At 40.3% G+C, this 17,950-nt stretch overlaps 1 protein-coding gene across 1 annotated transcript in view; it reads left to right on the top strand.

The window, feature by feature from the left end:
* Positions 1–1,653: 1,653 nt before the first annotated feature.
* Positions 1,654–17,950, top strand: part of nrxn3a (neurexin 3a) — a gene marked incomplete at both ends in the record, with an annotated part of 114,389 nt that continues 98,092 nt past the window's right edge. The window contains 3 exon segments of the mRNA XM_083997719.1: positions 1,654–2,338; positions 13,547–13,567; positions 14,022–14,048. Coding sequence (XP_083853845.1) covers positions 1,654–2,338; positions 13,547–13,567; positions 14,022–14,048 — 733 coding nt within the window.

The following is a 17,950-nucleotide window of genomic DNA, read 5'->3' as shown; positions in this document are numbered from 1 at the left end:
ATTCATTCATCCAGGCCTGTTGTTATCTCTAAGGACACTGAGATCTCACTTCGCCTGTGAAGACTTTACCCATATATAAATATATGACAAATATTATGAACATATAAATTATAAGAAGATATGTAAAAATGAAAAAAAGCGTCAATGAAACCGATTAGAAGTTGTAAAAATGCCATATAATGACATACACATCTGGCCCAGACAAATGTATATATATGATTATATTGTCGACATATATTACATAATATTATATTCATCCCGTGGATGTTGGATTGGATGTTGACTGATCCTGCAATTTTTATGCTTTGCTTATTTAAGCTCAATAAATAAATGAATGAAGGCTCATCATTTCCCAAACCAGTTCCATTCTTCGCAGTGAACAGATTTTCACATATCTAACATATTCCTATACATCTTAATTGAATTCACTGGATTTTCAGAAGAATACACTGTCACAAAGCATGTCTGTCATTATAGAGACACATGGCTTTCAGTCTGGTTGGGAAATAATATGTAAAGTAGCCTATAAAGCCACCACACTTTGTCAATTCGTGTTTCAGACATTTCACAGAAGTTTGTGCAATTTGTAAAGAAAAAAAATGGAATTAAGAGTAAAGTGAAGAGTGCTTCATATAAGGCTGTGGAGTCAAAGACTTTTCCTAAAGTGTAGTGGAGTTATTGTCTTTAAAAGACAAAACTAAATAAATACTCTACAGAAATTTGAAATATCTACCTGAGGACGGCACTTATGTCACTACTTTGTTACTGCCTCTAGTGCATTTCTCGTCCAATGTTCATTGCGCATTTTAGAAGGTTACTGTTTAATGGAAATTCATGATCTGCTCAGTCACCATAGCTCTGAAGCAGCAGAGAAGTTGAATACTTAAGTACAATTATGGTGTTCTTAAGTTCAGTGCCTGGGTAATTTACTTTCTAGTCTACAGTGCATTAAAACACAGGTAACTATGGCAACAGTGGTGATATTTTTTACTCACTTGTGTGTCTTTTTATTTACAGTAGATTTTACATGTACATGTCATGTGCAGCTGTCATGAGGTTTAGATGCAGGACAGGCAGCCGGTCGTATCTGCAGAGTTCTGAGTAGAGTCACTGCTAAAGAAGCCGCTGTAACGCTCTGCCTCTCTTTCTTCCCCAGGGATGGAACTGAGGGAGGACGCTGGATCCCTTGTCCGCTCTGTTTCCCGGCAGACAACATGAAGGAGGAACTTCCACTCGCCTTAACAGACAGAGAGGTCCATTCCATCAGACCCTGCATCATGAGTTTTGACACGACCTGTTTCGAAGAGTAAAAAAAAAGCAAACAAAAGAAAGCATCTCCACCTCTTCCCCTCTCCTTCTGTTGCTCCTATCCTTCACCCTCCAGCCAAACAACCACCACCCTACAGACAATTCACAGATGTGATTGACTTTAAGACTGTTAACTGCAACGACTGTTCTCTTGCTACTGCCCTTTTTCCTTTTTATATATATATATATGTATATATATGTATATATACATATATATATATATATATGTACAGATATCTGCACATGTTGAAAAAACTGTGGAACCGTGAAATTCAGTCGAACCACCACAAGGTTTCAGTCTGACTGAGTCCCTCCACTTTTTGGATTAATAATTTCTTCGCAGCTATGGATCTTGTAAGTTTTTCCGTCCGGCTGCAAGTGTTCCTCAGCACATGTATGGGATTGGAATTTTTAGGCACACCAGGTCAATGGGCACGCTACCTCCGCTGGGACGCCAGCACCCGCGGCGACCTCAGCTTCCAGTTCAAGACGGAGGCCTCAGAGGCTCTGATGCTATATTTTGATGATGGAGGTTACTGTGACTTTATGCAGCTGGCGGTGGTGGAGGGCCGACTGCACCTGCGCTTCAGCATCGACTGCGCCGAGACGACGGTGGCGTCAGACAAACGGGTGGACGACGGCAGCTGGCACTCTGCCACTCTGAGCAGGTACAACCTGCGCACAATGCTGGTGCTGGACGGCCAGGCCACAGCTGACGAGGTGCGGCCTCAGCGTCAGTTCATGAAAATAGTCAGTGACCTGTTCCTGGGTGGAGTGCCTCAGGATATCCGCAGCCCTGCGCTCACACTGCAGGGGGTGCAAAACATGCAGCCCTTCAAGGGCACAATTACAGACCTCAAATATGGCATCTCACAACCCCTGTTTCTGGGAAGCCTTAAGGTGCCCCTGGAGTCAGAGGGGTGGTGCACTGTGAACCCATGTGAGAATGGTGGTACATGCTCAGTGGTGGATGGAGAGCCAATCTGTGACTGCTCCAAAACAGAGTACAAGGGCCGCTTCTGCAGTGAAGGTAAACTCTCTGACACTCTTATTCACTCCAACTGAACTCCACTTGAATTTTTCTCTTTCCTCTGATTTCCTTTTCTGTTTTGTTTGAAAATTTTAATTTATAATGTGGGAGTCATCTCGAGGTTTACTGCTGTTCCTGAGTGCTTGATTTGAGCAAATCAGAAATATGACCAGTAATTCACAATTTGAAGCTAATTAACAGTATTGAATAATTACAGGAAATAGGTAAATAAACTTCTGTTCTCTTAATGTCTGGAGAGCTGCTCTAATCCAGAATGGAATAATAATAATAATTTTGTCATTGTATCCCAATGATTTGCTATTTATTTGCTATGTTACATTATGGAAATGTTAAGACCAGCATCATGACCTTGAGGACAGAACATGGCTTTTTCTTGCTCTTACATTTGGTATCATGGGCTCTGAGGCAGTTTGGCTGTGTGGGCTTGCTTGGCTCTCCCAGGCTTGCTTGGCTTCATGTGTGTACATATTTGTGTAAGTGTGTGTGTGTGTGTGTGTGTGAGAGAGAGACACTGTACAATCAGAGAGCTAATCTAAGCACGATTAGCCAGCGAGGCGCAGGTTAATGGCATCGGTCCTGCAGGCAGTGATAAAGACGCCTATAGAGAGAATGGGGCCTCCTGAGCCCCGTGTCTTCATCCAATCACAAGATGGCAGGTGTTTTATATCACGCCCTTTTGTGCTGAGAATTTTGCCCGAGCTGTGTTTCAATCACTCTACAGCTGGCTGTGCCCAGACCAAAATTGGTGTCTATTAAAAGAAAGCCCTTTATTCATCTCCCCCGTGTATTTCCTCCCTGCAGGCTAAATAAAAGGCACTTTCATTTGTTTTATGCAGAAACTTGAATTTCCTGTCATTTGATAAATCCGGAGTGCAGAGGCCGTTTGTGACGGTGCCTGTGTTGTTGCGCTGATTTGCGAACATGCAGTCAGTGCATGATCAATGCACCCCTGCTTTTTTTCTGTGTTCTGAAAACAGTCTTGTCGTGCCCTTAATTATTCACAATCAATACAGATTATTCAGGCCTCCCAGCAGCTAAGCAGTACACAATAATCAGACTCCTTATGAGATAATCAATAACACTTAGACGAGAAAGTTGCTGAGATCTTTTTAATTTAGATCACAGGCAATTTGTTTTAATGTGTTTGTTCTGCTATGTTCCCCTCCATCTTTGACTTTGAAACTCTTCTTCTTCACTTCTCCAAAACAGGGAATTTACATTTCCCTGGTGCAGGAATGTAAAGATTAGGTTTTTATCACTATCTCTGCCGAATAAATAAGAGGAGTTAGGAGCTGTAGTTTGAGTTTTTCCTCCTCTCTGTGCCTTGGTGGCGTCTGCTTTGCTGTGTCTCAGCTGTTTGTGCGTCAGATCTCTTCTTTTAGTCGGCGCAGATACGTGAAAGGTAGGAGGAAACAGGCCGATGTGTAAAGCACTGAAGGTGATCTGCAAGCTCAGCTGCTTCTTGCTTTGTCACGACAGCAGGCAGGTGGATGTCTGGCTGCAGCTGCTGACTGAGAAGAGAAGGAGCCACACTTCCTCTGAACTGATCTCGCTGTACTGAATGCAAGAGCTTTTGTTCCATTTATCACAGGCAGCGTTACATGGTCTAGCATCTTCTCCACAGGCTCTGTCTTTTTTGGTTTCATTATGTCTCAGTTCCTGCGTTGTGTGTAGGTTTGCACATGACAACACTCACACTGGTTATTTACATTTAAATTGTTCCCATAATTTGGTTAAATGAAATAATCTTTATCATCCTTGGCCGTGTGTTTCCCTTTGGTCGTGGTCTCGTGAGCCAGGGTGATGGCAAAAACATATACATTTATAAAATAAATGTACATCTATTAAATATTGTAATTGAAACAATTATATCCAAGGCACTCTACAAGAGCGTTTTGGAGTTGTTGGATTGTATTTGATGAGTTTGATGAGGGAAACCAAGAAATCCTATGAGCCCACGTAGCGTAGCTCTAAGCAGCTTGCAGCTCTGCTCCGCCGTTCTAAAAATAGCTTGCACCGACAATTAAAGGTAACGAACCTACTCCTAAAACTATAGGGATTATGGCAATGGGACAATTTGCCAAAACGGTGAACAATCCCTTTAACATGACCAGGCCATATGGCTTTTTAACTGACAGAGAGTGCCTTGTTCATCATTTTTTCAACTATCACAATTGTGCCATCCAAAGAGCACCTCCAAAAAGCAAATATTATTGAGTCTGGGAAGCGCACCTGCACAGACATTTTTTTGAATGTACTGTATTATGTTTTATATAACATAAAAATCCTATAATCTATGTATATTTTTCTTATTATCGGAAGCCTCTGTTTATAATATAAATATATAGAGGCTTTAGGTTGAATGAATATATTAAATTATATATTATAGCATATGGCTTTACAATACAAGCATACATACATTAACATACATATTTGTATGAGTTAGACACACTGAGTCACCGTGTTGTGACTCATGAAGGCATGAGTGCATGTGCTGTGGTGACTGTGGTTGCTATGGCCACTTTTTTCCAACCTTGATTTAAATCCTCCACATTGGGAGCCCAGTGTTGATTTATGTCTGACTCCCCCTCTCTTGCTTATCTGCCTGCTTGCCTCCTGCAAGCCATTGATAGTTGAGTGAAGGTAAGAACGCGAGCATCACGTATATAGAGAATGCGGACTGCTGATCCTGATGGATGACTAAATGCTTAATGGTGCTATTTGAATACATTAGAGAGCATGAGAATATGACATCATCTAAAGTTAGCAAAACATGGACCTGTTCTGAGATGCTAAGCACCAAGGGTGTGCCCGAGTCTGAATATGTATTTGTAAAAGCACAGATGATGAGATTGATCCAAATAGTTTTCATGTCCCAATATTCTCGTCATTATTCGGAACATAAAGGAAAGGTCATTTTTATGTTACACACTTCCTCTATGCTGCGACAGGCAGCCTCGTCTCCTGGGACGGAGCAGCAGTGTCTGCAGAGGCGTGATACTGTGACCTTGTCTCTGTACTCAGCAGCAGTGGGACAGCTGTTTGCTGGAGCCAGTGGGCAATTTGTTTTGTTGTCTTAGTGTAGTACAGCGTCACCCACTGGTGTGTCTATCACTGTCTCACATTGGTGGAGGAGTCATTGATTGAGAGTTAATTCAATAGAGTAAAAGGCTCTCTGAGGTTGTTGTTTTTTTAAACTAGCAACTTATGCCCAGGGCAGCGTATACCTAACAGGCAGACCATGGTAACATCATTACAGACCAATATTGTGAAAATAATACACTAAATTCATAAGAAAAATATAACATGTAGAATATATGAACCTGAATTATGAACAAACAAAAGTTATTTTCCTATTTTGCTTTTTAAGTGCATCTTGACTGATTTAGCACAATTAAAGGTGCCATATGTAAGAATGTGGCCAAAAACGGTTACTGCAGTCAAATTCAAAACAAAGTGATCTCGTTTTATCTCCCAGCCGTAGCAGCAGCTCAGTGGAAGCAGACCGGAGGCTGAAATGCCACTGACGCCACCGTGACTGGGAGAGAGGGCTAGGTGGCGCAACATGCCAACACGTAAATTCAAAACATAAACATGATTTGCAGTCTGCAAAAAAAGATTTTTAATGCGAATACTCTGGCTGTGCTATTGTTATTGGTGAGTTCATCATGTTATATGAACATTATTCCTGAGTCTCTGTGACATATTAGGAGGATTTTATGGCCAGTTTCTTTAGATTTCTTACATATTGTACCTTTAAGCAGCTTACCTATACATGTAGTTAGTTATTAATACTACAACATAGTCCTATGTAGGGTACTATTCATTTTATTTAGCCTTTTGGAAAAAAAAACAAACCCCAAATATTTACAGCTCTTATATTGTTTCCACACACCTGTGGCCCACATCCCACCAGAATCCCATCATCCCTGCAGATTTCCCAGCTGTGGGTTCATCTGGCCAGTCTCCTGTTCTACCACATACAGCACTGTGATGTACTAGATTTAGGTCTGGAGGCTGTGGAGGTCAGTGAAGTTCACTTAACTCACTGTCATGTTGAAGTAACCAGTTGGAGACAACTGAAGCTTTGTGACATGGGTTACTATCGATTCAACACAATTGCAAGTCAGAACATCATGGGAATGTTTATCTCTGTAGAAGCATAACTGGATTCACTTGAGCCAGGTCTGATTAGAGATGAAACAGCATCTGTTTCATGCGTTGTCATGGTAGAAGTGCCAGAAGGAATTAGTATGACTGTAACTGTCAATCACTGTGGGTAATTACTGTTGATTAACTCATGTTAGGTTCTGTAGGGCATCAACCAGCCACAGTCTCCTATAGATGCATGCATGATGTGGGTTTGTGATGTTCCAGTCAGAACATGGCAGAAGGCAGAAGCAGAGCCCCTCTGGAGATTCTTCAGTTTCTAAAACCATTTAACACGACAGTAAGCAGGTATAAGTGGGTTATTTTAGATGAGTAAACCCACTACAAACGGTGCATTGATCCTTACATTACCTGACAAGTTTATCTTTGTGTTAGGAGTCACCTGACACATGTCACATGACCGCAGAGCTTACACACACAGACAGGGGAGATTTGTAGTCACTGAGCCTCTGGGTGAGATGCTTCAGTCAGCGATTGTGTGTGTCTTAAAAAGAGCTGTAGCTCACTGTCATCTCTGAGCACAGTGTAGCTGTGGTGTTACTGGTTTAACAACGCCGTGCTGGGCATGTGACAGGTGTGTCTACAGGGGCTGTGTCAGAGAGACGTTACAGTACAGGGAAAAATAATGTCTTCCCTTGTTTACAGAGTGAGTATGCAAGCACACCCCATAGTGCTTTTTGTAGTTTATCTGTTTTTTTATGCCTGATCTTAGATGTAGAGATGGTGCCTTCCTCCCAAACCCAGGCTGGGAGCTGGTTCCACTGGTTTTAACAGAGGAATCTGGTAGCTGAAGGCTTTGCCTCCCATTCTACTTTAAAACTCTAGTGGTAGTAGTTGTAGGAAACCATGAGCTCTCTAAATTTGGGTGTTAAGTGGAAATTATCCATTGTTTCCTTTTTTCAGCTGGTATGGTCCATGTTTGTTTTCACTCTGGTCCAAGCAGAGACTGCTTGCTGAAAAGCTGCCCCCGAAAGGAATCAGCTGTTTTGTATGACTTTACCTCGAAAACAACTCCGTCTCGTAACGTTCCTTTATTATCTCATAGTGTGGTTGCAGGTCCCAACTTATCCACAAGAGTGTTTTGGAGTTGTTGGATTTGATGAGTTTAATGAGGGAACCTAGAAATCCCATTAGCTTCTGTAGCGTAGCTCTGAGCAGCTCGCCGCTCTGCTCCGCCGTTCTAAAAATAGCTTGCACCGACAATTAAAGGTAATGAACCTACTCCTAAGACTATGGGGATTATGGCAATGGGCCAATTTGCCAAAATGTTGAACTATCCCTTTGACAATGGAGACACCACATAATGCAGTGCACAAGTACGCAGATTATTTGTTGTGCTAGTCATTTAATTTTATATCCTATTTACCACCCCCTGCAAAAAATAGGTTTTGAGAATGAAGCGCGGCTGCAGGAGCTAACTACGGGAGCCTTTTTAGCTCAAACTTGTGGCACACATCAGGCAGTTGGTGTGGACCAGGGTTTGGGCGTGTTCATATAACAAACAGACCGTGCCATAGTTCGACTGAAGCCGCGTCGAGACTACCCCTTCAGGCTGGTCTTGGTACGGCCGTTTTGGTGCACACCCAAGTGCACTGACCCCCCTGCACCGCGCTCGGTCCCAAAGTTCAACTGGGTCGACCTAAACACTGCCTGTGTGAAAGCACCCTTAGTCTCTGATCATTAATGGCTGTAGGTGAGGAGGGATATTATACATTCTATTCAGGATTTTAGAGAAGCCAACACAAGAGAGAGATATCACCTCTTTTTCACAGCATTTTTAATCAGCTGATGGCTTTTCACTGACTTATTGGGATATTCTGATAATAATGAATGACAGTAGTCCAGTCTAGAGGTAACACATCCATGAACTAGTTTTCCAGCATCCTTTTTAAACAAGATGTTAAGGTGTTTATTTCTTTAAGAGCTGAAATTTCACCAACTGCTTAGTCTCACCTGGCAAACAAGTACAGTTGGGTGTTATCGGATTCCTGACATTTCCTGGTTGCCATTTTTGACATCTTGGAGTATTTTTTATTTTTTATTTTATTTATCTCATATTCTCTTCTCTTTTCAATCAATAATTAGTGTTTAGCAGGACACCTCCGCAAAATGTCGTCCAGATAGAGATAGAGTGAGCGAGTTTTTCAGGGTTGGGCGACATTGCTGGACAGAGCGATGTCGCTTGCGGCATGTCAGGGCAGGCTGATTGAAAAGTACGCACTCTAATCACTTTTTCTCACTCGGGTCGCTGTATGTCAGGATGGGTGTAAGTTGGAACTTTATCTGGTGTTGCCTGATAATATTGCCTAAAGGAGGCATGGAAATGGCAAATGTATTGTAATTCAAACCATTAAAGCTTTACATTGTGATAAAAAATGTGCAAGTAAGTGAAGAACAAATCAGGAACGACCTGATTATTGATGTGTTCAGGAGTTCCCTTGTAGATACATAATCTCAATATCCACATTCTGATATTCATAAACCTGTAGCTAACTGTAATCATCACCAGGAAATATGTTGCAGCATGTTTCAGAGCTGAAGTTGTTGGTTCCCTTATTGACATATTGATGGTGGAGGGTAGTATGAGGGTGGGGTCGGGCTATACAGTCATTCACCACTCAACATAATAGAACAAGATGTTTTCAAGCTTTTACTAGACACTAAGGACCTAACATACATTAGTTCCCAACCAGTGATCTACTATCTGCATGTGGCTGTGTGCCATTGTTGCCCCAGCGGGAGCAGATGGCCCCTGCAGCCCTCCCTCAGCTGCCCCCGCGTCCATATAAACATAAAACATGGCTGCTGAAGAAATCAGACTGCAAAGAGGCTGAGCCTGTTCTAATAATGATGGTAATGATGAAACCCATAATACTCAAATCTTCTGCATTGTAATGACTCAATGAATGAATCATTGCAGTGTGTGTGTGTGTGTGTGTGCTCGGACATACAGTACCTTCCATGTGCTGGTATTTATAACACACAGAAAACTATCAGTTAAGCCTGCAGTACGAAAGCAGAATTTGATATACCACATTAATTGCTGTGCTCTCCCACTTTATCCAACACATCCTGAATCATCCCTTTAACTAATCCATCCCTTTAAGTAATCCACTTTGAGCTCAAATCCCCCCACTATCCTCACCTCACCTTTTGGGTATTGAATTAAAAGTAAATCATATCCACAGACTGCGAATATAAGTGGACGTAGCCTCGCTGACATCCTCTGTAGGTTTCTGAGGAGCAGTTTTCAAGCTCATAATATCAGTTCCACCATCTGCGTCTTGCCGGTACCTGACCCCAACAAACTGCTAGCTAATCCAAAAATGGGCAAAGAGCAGTAGCGTGTGTGCACCTGTGACTGTGGTGCATTATTGATAGAGGTAGCCAGAGGAGATGGATGTCTTACAGCCACAACATAATAACTCTAAACCTGGAAACTGTACCTATGACAGGGTTGATTTTTTGATGATACTTTATATATCTGCATGCCTTTGTGTTTGCATCACTGTTTCTCTGTCCACACATCCACACAGTACACAATGACAGGAACAGGACAGGACATAATACAGGGAAATCAACTAGCCAAGGAAGTAGGTCAACATAGAGAAAAAAAAATAATGACAGAGCAGGAGGGAGGCCCGGTGAGTCCAGCTCCTCTCTCTGTTGTTGCCTCCTTCTATAGTCCCATCATACAGTATAGGACACAGAAGCTCCTGCTTGGGCTGTGTAACTGAACACTTACACCAACCAATGTTTACATTTTCCTGATAAAAAATAAAAGGGTATGATCTGCCACCTCTATTACGGGTGTCACCTTTACCTGATACAGCCTGCTCAACTGAACTTTAAGACGGGGCATGTCTGCCGGAAATTTACACCAGGCATGACCTTTCTAAAGATTGGTCGCCCAATGATAAAAGAACAGGTCCTTTTTTTTTTAGTTCTTTCCAAAATATTCTGGTTTAACATTTAAGTAAAATAATCTGGTAGAAAGATGGAAAGACATTGGAGAAAAAACAAAACTGTGAAGAGATTGTGGCTGACACACACACAGAGAGAGTGTCCCAGCACCTTAGAGTACGTTTTTATTTCCGTTGCCAACTTTGTGCAGTTATTCTTCAGGACATAGGGGAAGGAGTGAGTGATGTTTATACCTTAACAACAGAAATTAGTTCGGGCCAATTGGAGTTCCTCAAGGAATTTGCTCAGGTCTTGCTCATTAAATGAGACACAAATCCCTACTACTTCCATTATCATAAGTTCATCAATATTTGCAATATTACAGTCAAATAAGTAAGTATAGCACACACCAGATCTGTGACAAACAACAAAAGGTCATCACCATGGATAACCATCACCATGTTCCAGTCCAGCTGTATGTAGCTGGACTGGAACATGGTTGACTGAAACAGTGAAGAGAGGGGGAGTTTCTCTCTCACTCCAACAGCTTGGTAGGTGTCAGGAGAAAGACTTTTAATGTTAGATGATAACTTATGTCCTCTAACAAAACCCTGTTGTATGGGAAATAATTATCTTTAGCAAGAAGAAGCTTTTTATCTGAATTCAACAAAGTTCTGAGTCCGCTGTCGTAGTCCACTCCTCCAGGTTCTTGTCTTCTTCTGAAGTCTGATTTAAAGTTGAGGGTTTTCCCCAGTGGCTGTTAATGACCATTTGTATATACAACGTTACTACAGTACAATCCTATCTGTGAAGAGTTGAGATGGTGTGTGTGTGTGTGTGTGTGTGTGTGTGTGTGTGTGTGTGTGTGTAGCAGTAGAACTAACTGCCACAGAGCCCTCACCAAGCTTGACCCTAAAAGCCTTTTGCAATTCCCTGGACCGACCAATATGGCTTTACAATGATGCTCTCTTCTCAAGTCATTTATATACATAATAGATAGATAGATTAGATAATGTAATAGACACCGTGATCAGCTTACTGTTGTACCAAGCAGTAGTCTCTCTCTCTGAATATTAACATGTCTTCTGTCCCTTTGCCTGCCTTCGTCTCTCTTTCTGTCTATCTCTCTCTACGTGTTCATATGTGTGTGTACTGTACATGCTTAAACCGCTGCAGTCAAGTGTTTCTCTTTTGTTGGTATTTTAGTGTGAGCGAGTCCAATGCTGCTGTGCTCATCTCAAATTCAGAAAACACACACACACATGGACACACACAGCAATGAGCCGTGGGCTTTGACCAACTCCCTCCATGTTGGAGCTGAGCTGAACAAGTTCCAAGTTTAGAGTGAATTAATATCTAATGCATATCTGATTGACCTCCATCAGCTTGTGATCACATTAATACCCCAACATGCCCAATTAGTCCTTGCTAAGAACATTTAATGCATCTCAAGTCAATTACCTTTTGCTTCATTCTCCACCTACTTTATTCCTGCAAGTGGTACCGCTAAATGGAGTCACAGATGTTCAGATGATCAATGGAGGGCAGTGATTTTCATGATGAATGTGGCCACTTTTTGCCCTGTTATACTGGCCACATGCACATTCTGGCCCTTGGGAGGAAAAGTTCACTTATCTGTTACCTGACCTCTCTACATTCACACAATTTCCCAACTCTCAGTTGTCAAACTGACTTTGTTTGACAAAGTGGCTGGTATCTTCTCTACTTTGATTGGTCTCTTTCAACACTAGACATTGCTGGTTCATAATGCTAATGTGGCCACCATATTGGATGGGCCTGTAGACAAAGAGAACAGCAGAGTCGCATATTTACTGGATAAAAACAATAACACAATAGCTTTGCATTACATTTCTTAAGTTTTATTTATGTGAAGTAGAAAAAAATGTTTTGTCTCCAGTTAATTACAGTATGGATAGTTAAGAGAGAGGCCTGTGTATCTGTGTTAGGCTGACGTGATTGACATAAGTTTTTCCTAAAGAAAGCACAAACTGTATTAGGCTGAATACAACTGGTCCAAGTATAGAGCCTTGAGGAACTCCAAGTCTAACATCATATGCACAAACTACTAAATCTGATAAGTAGAACTTTAATGACTGTAATGACTCTGCCAATTATATGTTCCATTCTGTGTAACAGAATACAGTGGCCCTAATGAACCAACAGTAAGGTCCCAAAACACGAGAACATAGAGATGTTCTTTTAGTGCTGCTACATGATGACTGCTGCTGTCTGTTTTATCTTACAAGTGTTTTAATTTTCTTAAGGGTGATATTGGTCATATGAGCAACTGTATGATTCTCACTTAAAAATGGACATTCACATGGCATTTTGTTTACCAATCATCTTTTAGCTATACACCATCTCACACTGGGTGAGGGTGTTGTTCACAGGTCAGAAACCAGTACCTCAAGAAGCTGCAGAACCCTGAGAGAATCCACACTGAGAAAAACATGCAAATTCACACACAAAGGACCTTTTTGCTGTGAGGTCATAGTGCTAGACTGTTCAGACCTTTAATCTAGTGACACTATCAGGCCAATTTATCTATGACAAAAGAAAGATGACAAAGAACACAGGCCATGCTTCCAGAGGTCTTGCAGTGTATATTCATTGTATCTAAGGGAAATTCTTTATTATTGATGTTGGTGGCCTTGTGGTTTAAGAAATCTGACTCATCGTATGGTGCTGCACTGCACATCACTGCAGACAAGAAAGTTCACAAGTCACTTAAAAGATTTATTTCTTTCATTTGATTTAGGTTTCTGTTGTTATTTCATTTGTATTATTCAGGAACAGCACCTGCTGTCTGCACTGGAAGTGATGGTGTAGACAGTGCACATGTACCTTTACTTTTCTTCTTTCAATTTCCTGTCATTGAATGATTTTTTGTAGTCAACAATGCTGTTTTAACTCTTACTATTACTGAAACCTTCTGCCTTTAATGGACATACACATGGCTGTGCCTACTGCCGGCCCTCTGTATGCATTATGAAGAGTATGACCATTTGCATGCTTGTCAACATGCAAGTAATATAAGTGTGTGTTTCTAATGCTGCCTTTGTTTGCTTTGTCTTCTGTCTCCTTCTTTTCCAGAAGTCACCAATAATATGCCAGGTGAGTTTGAATGAACACGATGTTGAATGTAAATATAGAACAACCGTAGCAATTATTTGCGTAGCTGATTTACAGACAGAGCAGGACAATACAAACATAGTATGGGCTATACATTACTATACAATGAGCACAGTGTATATAAAGAAAGTGTGCAAAATAGTGAAAGATGAAATCCTGTTTTGGAGGTTTCAGTCTATCAGCTCAGTGAAGGTGAGCTCTGTTACTGAACAGGACATGTTCAGGTAGGGTTTTACATTTACAGACATGCTGTTATTTCTTATGACGAAGCTTCCTGCTCTACCACAGGAAGCTTTATGACGCCTATCAGTGTGTTCTGATGTCATGTTTTTCCTTGTGTTGGAAAAATATATCATCACAATACTAAAGAGTATTGAAACTAAGTGTGTGTGTGTATTTCTTCCCCCTCTTTTTTTCCCTCTGGTATCCTGTCAAGGCCTTGCACATATGATGGCAGAACAAGGTACGCCTCTCTTTACCTTTTCTCTATCTTGTCGGCTTGTTTGTGTGGTGTTGCCTGCTTTGGTGTTGGTGTGTGGAGTGCAAGTGCATGCTTATGTAATTAGTGAGATTGTATTATCCTATCCTACTGCTATACATCCTGAGCAGTGTTGTCTAATTTAAAGTATGCTCATTTTGATTAACTTGGCATGGAAATGTATTTGAAATTAAAAACAGGTAGCAACTAAAATGCAGTTGTGATGGAAAACATGTAAGATCTGCTGATAAAAGGAAAGTAGTAGAGTAACAGTGTCTGCCATCTTGGTTCTTGAGAATTAAAGCCATGGAATCGTATAATTGGCAGAATAGACAATAACTTAATTTGTTCATGAGTGGTGCTTAATAAAATGAAATAATATTATATAAATAAATAAGATAATCTAATATCACTGAGGACCTGTGACATAGTTTGTCAAATTTGGAGGATTTGTTGTGGTGACAAATTACAAGCTACACAAACGCAAACTTCATCACTGTTAGTTACATTCAAACAAAATCCAATATTAACACAAATGACAGACTGAGAGAAGCACTGCACTACCTTGTTCAGTGCATCGAAGTGCAATAGGCCGCTAAAGCAACACAACATCCAAGCCAAGCCTGTAATGTATCTGACTTGAAATTCAATTGTTCTTTAATTTGCATACTGCAACTAAGTTAATATGCTGAGACATGCTGCATCCAGTTTATTAGACGACTTGCACTGTTACGTCTATTGGATGAGCTCAGACTGTTAATAATTTTGTTAATTCACATAAATTAGCACATTATTAATTACTTATCAAATTGTGTAATTCAGTTGTCCTGACCGTAGGATACTTGTTGCTCTTATCAAAAAAGAATGATCAGTAGACGACCTGGCTCACTGATGATGGATATCAATGTCAATGTCAATGTCGAAAAACGCTATTGGGACGTCCACAGCAAGTACAATCAATTCAGTGAATCGTCTAAAAGAAGCAATGCACAGATTTTTATCAGCTTTGTTGATGAACTGCTACAAATGCACGCAGTACTGCAGGCTGGTGGGAAGGATAACCTTCTTCTGCTCTGACAACTCAGAATTTCAAAGCAAGATATTTTTACATTAAATATTTAAATGTTTATTAAAATGACAGTATCCATCTTAGTAAGTAGACAAACAGACATAAAACAAAACCATACAATTCTTTATCCTTTTTAGGTCGGCGCAGCATAGTGCTCTTGTAATCTTTGAGGATTATTAAATAAGCCATGACAATATTTTCAGTAAACTCAGACAAAAATACAAAAGACAAATAATCTTATAAATGTCCAGCTTTAACCAATTTTCTCCAAATTCCTTTTCTTTTTGCTGCCAATGCTTTCTGTCATTAAAGGGCATTGAGCTTGTAGTACAAAAACCTTCCCCTAACATATTTAAATATAGCCTGAATCTGTATGTGCACATAAACACATACACACACACATATAAGAAGAAGAAGAAAAAATCAAGACAGAAATTTGAACACTTTAAATGTGCTAAAGAACCAGTCACTCCAAATTCCATGTTGGCTTGGATATAAGATTTATATTTTTTGTGCTAAATTCCATAGATTCCAAACTCAAAATGTGATGTAAAATATATATATAAATAAATAGTTAATAATTGAAATACAGCAGTAAGGTCTAATTTATTGAATACCAGTGAATGTCAGAAAGTAAGAGAAAAAAAAATATGAAAAATTGATAGTTTTGCTTGTTATATAAAAATTCAAACTGTAAGCTAAGTTGTAATTTCCTGCAAAGGATTATAAAAGCATTATTCTATCCAAACACAAAAGTCAGAAATTTACAATACCGCAAATTTACAAAATGAAGGTGCAGATGGCTCATGGCCAGTGGATTTTTTATTAATCATTCTTCTTAATCATTTAAAGATTTTCTTTCTATTAATAATTTGATTAAAACATGACAGACAGTATACATATGTCTTGTGATTTACAGTTGCATTTCAGTTGCTACACTGATTTATCCTATGTATATATATACATGTATATATTGATGTTTTTGGTGTCGACTAGAACTGAACTTACGTTTCCTTTTCTTCCTCCTCCCTGTCGGGGCTCTCTTGGCTGTGGATCCTCTGTTTTGTCTCCACCTCCTCCTGCTCCTCTAGCTAAAAGCAAAGGTACATCTTTTTCGCAATCTTTCATTTTCCGTCTCTATGAAAAGCGACGCTTGCTCTGTGAGTGTTTGACAGTACTGCAGTGTATTGTTTTTGATGCTGTGTGTTCACTTGATTGTCTTCAGTGTCTCTTCTGTGGTTTATCTTGGATTAAGCTAGTACTTACGTTAACCATATTTGGAGGATGAAGGAAAAAAGAGGCTTTTTAATCATATTTTCTGTGGATCCTGTAATTTGTAAGAAGGCTCTACAGTGTATGCAAGGACACTGAGATAGTTTTAGGATGGAGAGTAAACAAAAGTCGCTGTGTATCGGTTCTCACAAGAACACTTCACATCATTCTTCAGTCAAGTGTAATTGATTGTCACCATTGGCTGATGGAACAAAGTGACTGTACACATTCTTCTGGAAGAACAATTACCAAGCATTGTCTTATCTTATTAACATCTACAGGCTGTGATTTATAATTTCCATTTTAGCATTTGAAGCAGAAGCTGAGTTTAACACAAACTCGTTGATTCCATTGGTATTTGACATAGGTCAAAGTTTGGGGCGTTTTATTTTTAATTTTCTTTTAAAGGGACAACGAGGAGTTTTGGAAAAGCGAAGCGTTTTCACACTACATTTATGAGCCTCCGCGCGCACTGTGAAATTCTTTGACCGGCGCAAGACAGATTCATGTTTTCATTCATCAAGAATTAAAGTCAGAGGTCCGAAGACGATCGCATACCGTCGTAGTTCCGACCATAAACGGCGATTCGGCTGCGTTATTCTCATGACTCGCCACGAAACCGAAAGTAAGGGTTTCCACCACCACTAATAATAACAAAATAACAATAGAGACAAAACGATATATTTATCGAAAATGGGCCCATTAACAAGTGTGGGTAGCGGAGATTCATCCACATTAACGTGAGACTTTTTTATAACCAAATAGAAACTCCTTGTTGTCCCTTTAAGTAATCTGAATTCTTACAATAGTGACTTTGAATGAGACAGGAGCTTCAGTCTTAAAGTGACATTTGCACTGAGCTTTATGGAACCTGCATATACATACTGTAAGCAGGGTTGGAAATTACAGTTCATATATAGTATTTTTTTTTTGTCAGATGCGTACATGAACTGATGAAGCCTCTTGGATGAGAGGTGAAACGTCATAGACAAATAAAATGAGACAAATGAGAATATGCACAGACTTACAGTTTATGATGTTCAAAATCTTGTTGTGATACTTCACGATAAACTTGAGTGATACATGTGTAAAATACAAAAGAGTGACTCCTCCTCGGGTGACTGAGAGTGTCAGTGCGGGATGAGATCACACTGTGTCCACAGCAACAAGAATCAATTCTTACATGGAGAGGGATTTTACAGCGCATACACCCCTCATTACAAAGACAAATGCACATTTGAGAGCTCAATGGAGCAGAAACTATAGGCCAACAGAGATGTTGGGGAAAGTGACTGGCTGATTCGAAGCAGACAAGATGGTGTTGATGCCAGACTGTACTTGATGATCACAAATTCCCCATGAAAATGTGGAATTCATATGTCCTGTTGGGCGCTAGTACGTAGTGTTAACAGTGCCAATACAGAAATATGTCTTTGGGTGTTTGCCATGAGAAGCTGTGATTGGGTGCAGTCTGCTATGTACAACTGTAATGGCTTCCCCCATTCACTGCACACAGCTCATGTAAGCTCCTGGAGTTTCCTCTCCC

This window comes from Trachurus trachurus (assembly GCF_905171665.1).
Source record: "Trachurus trachurus genome assembly, chromosome: 22".
NCBI classification, from domain to species: Eukaryota; Metazoa; Chordata; class Actinopteri; order Carangiformes; family Carangidae; genus Trachurus; species Trachurus trachurus.
This window is presented reverse-complemented; position numbering and strand designations above follow the sequence as displayed.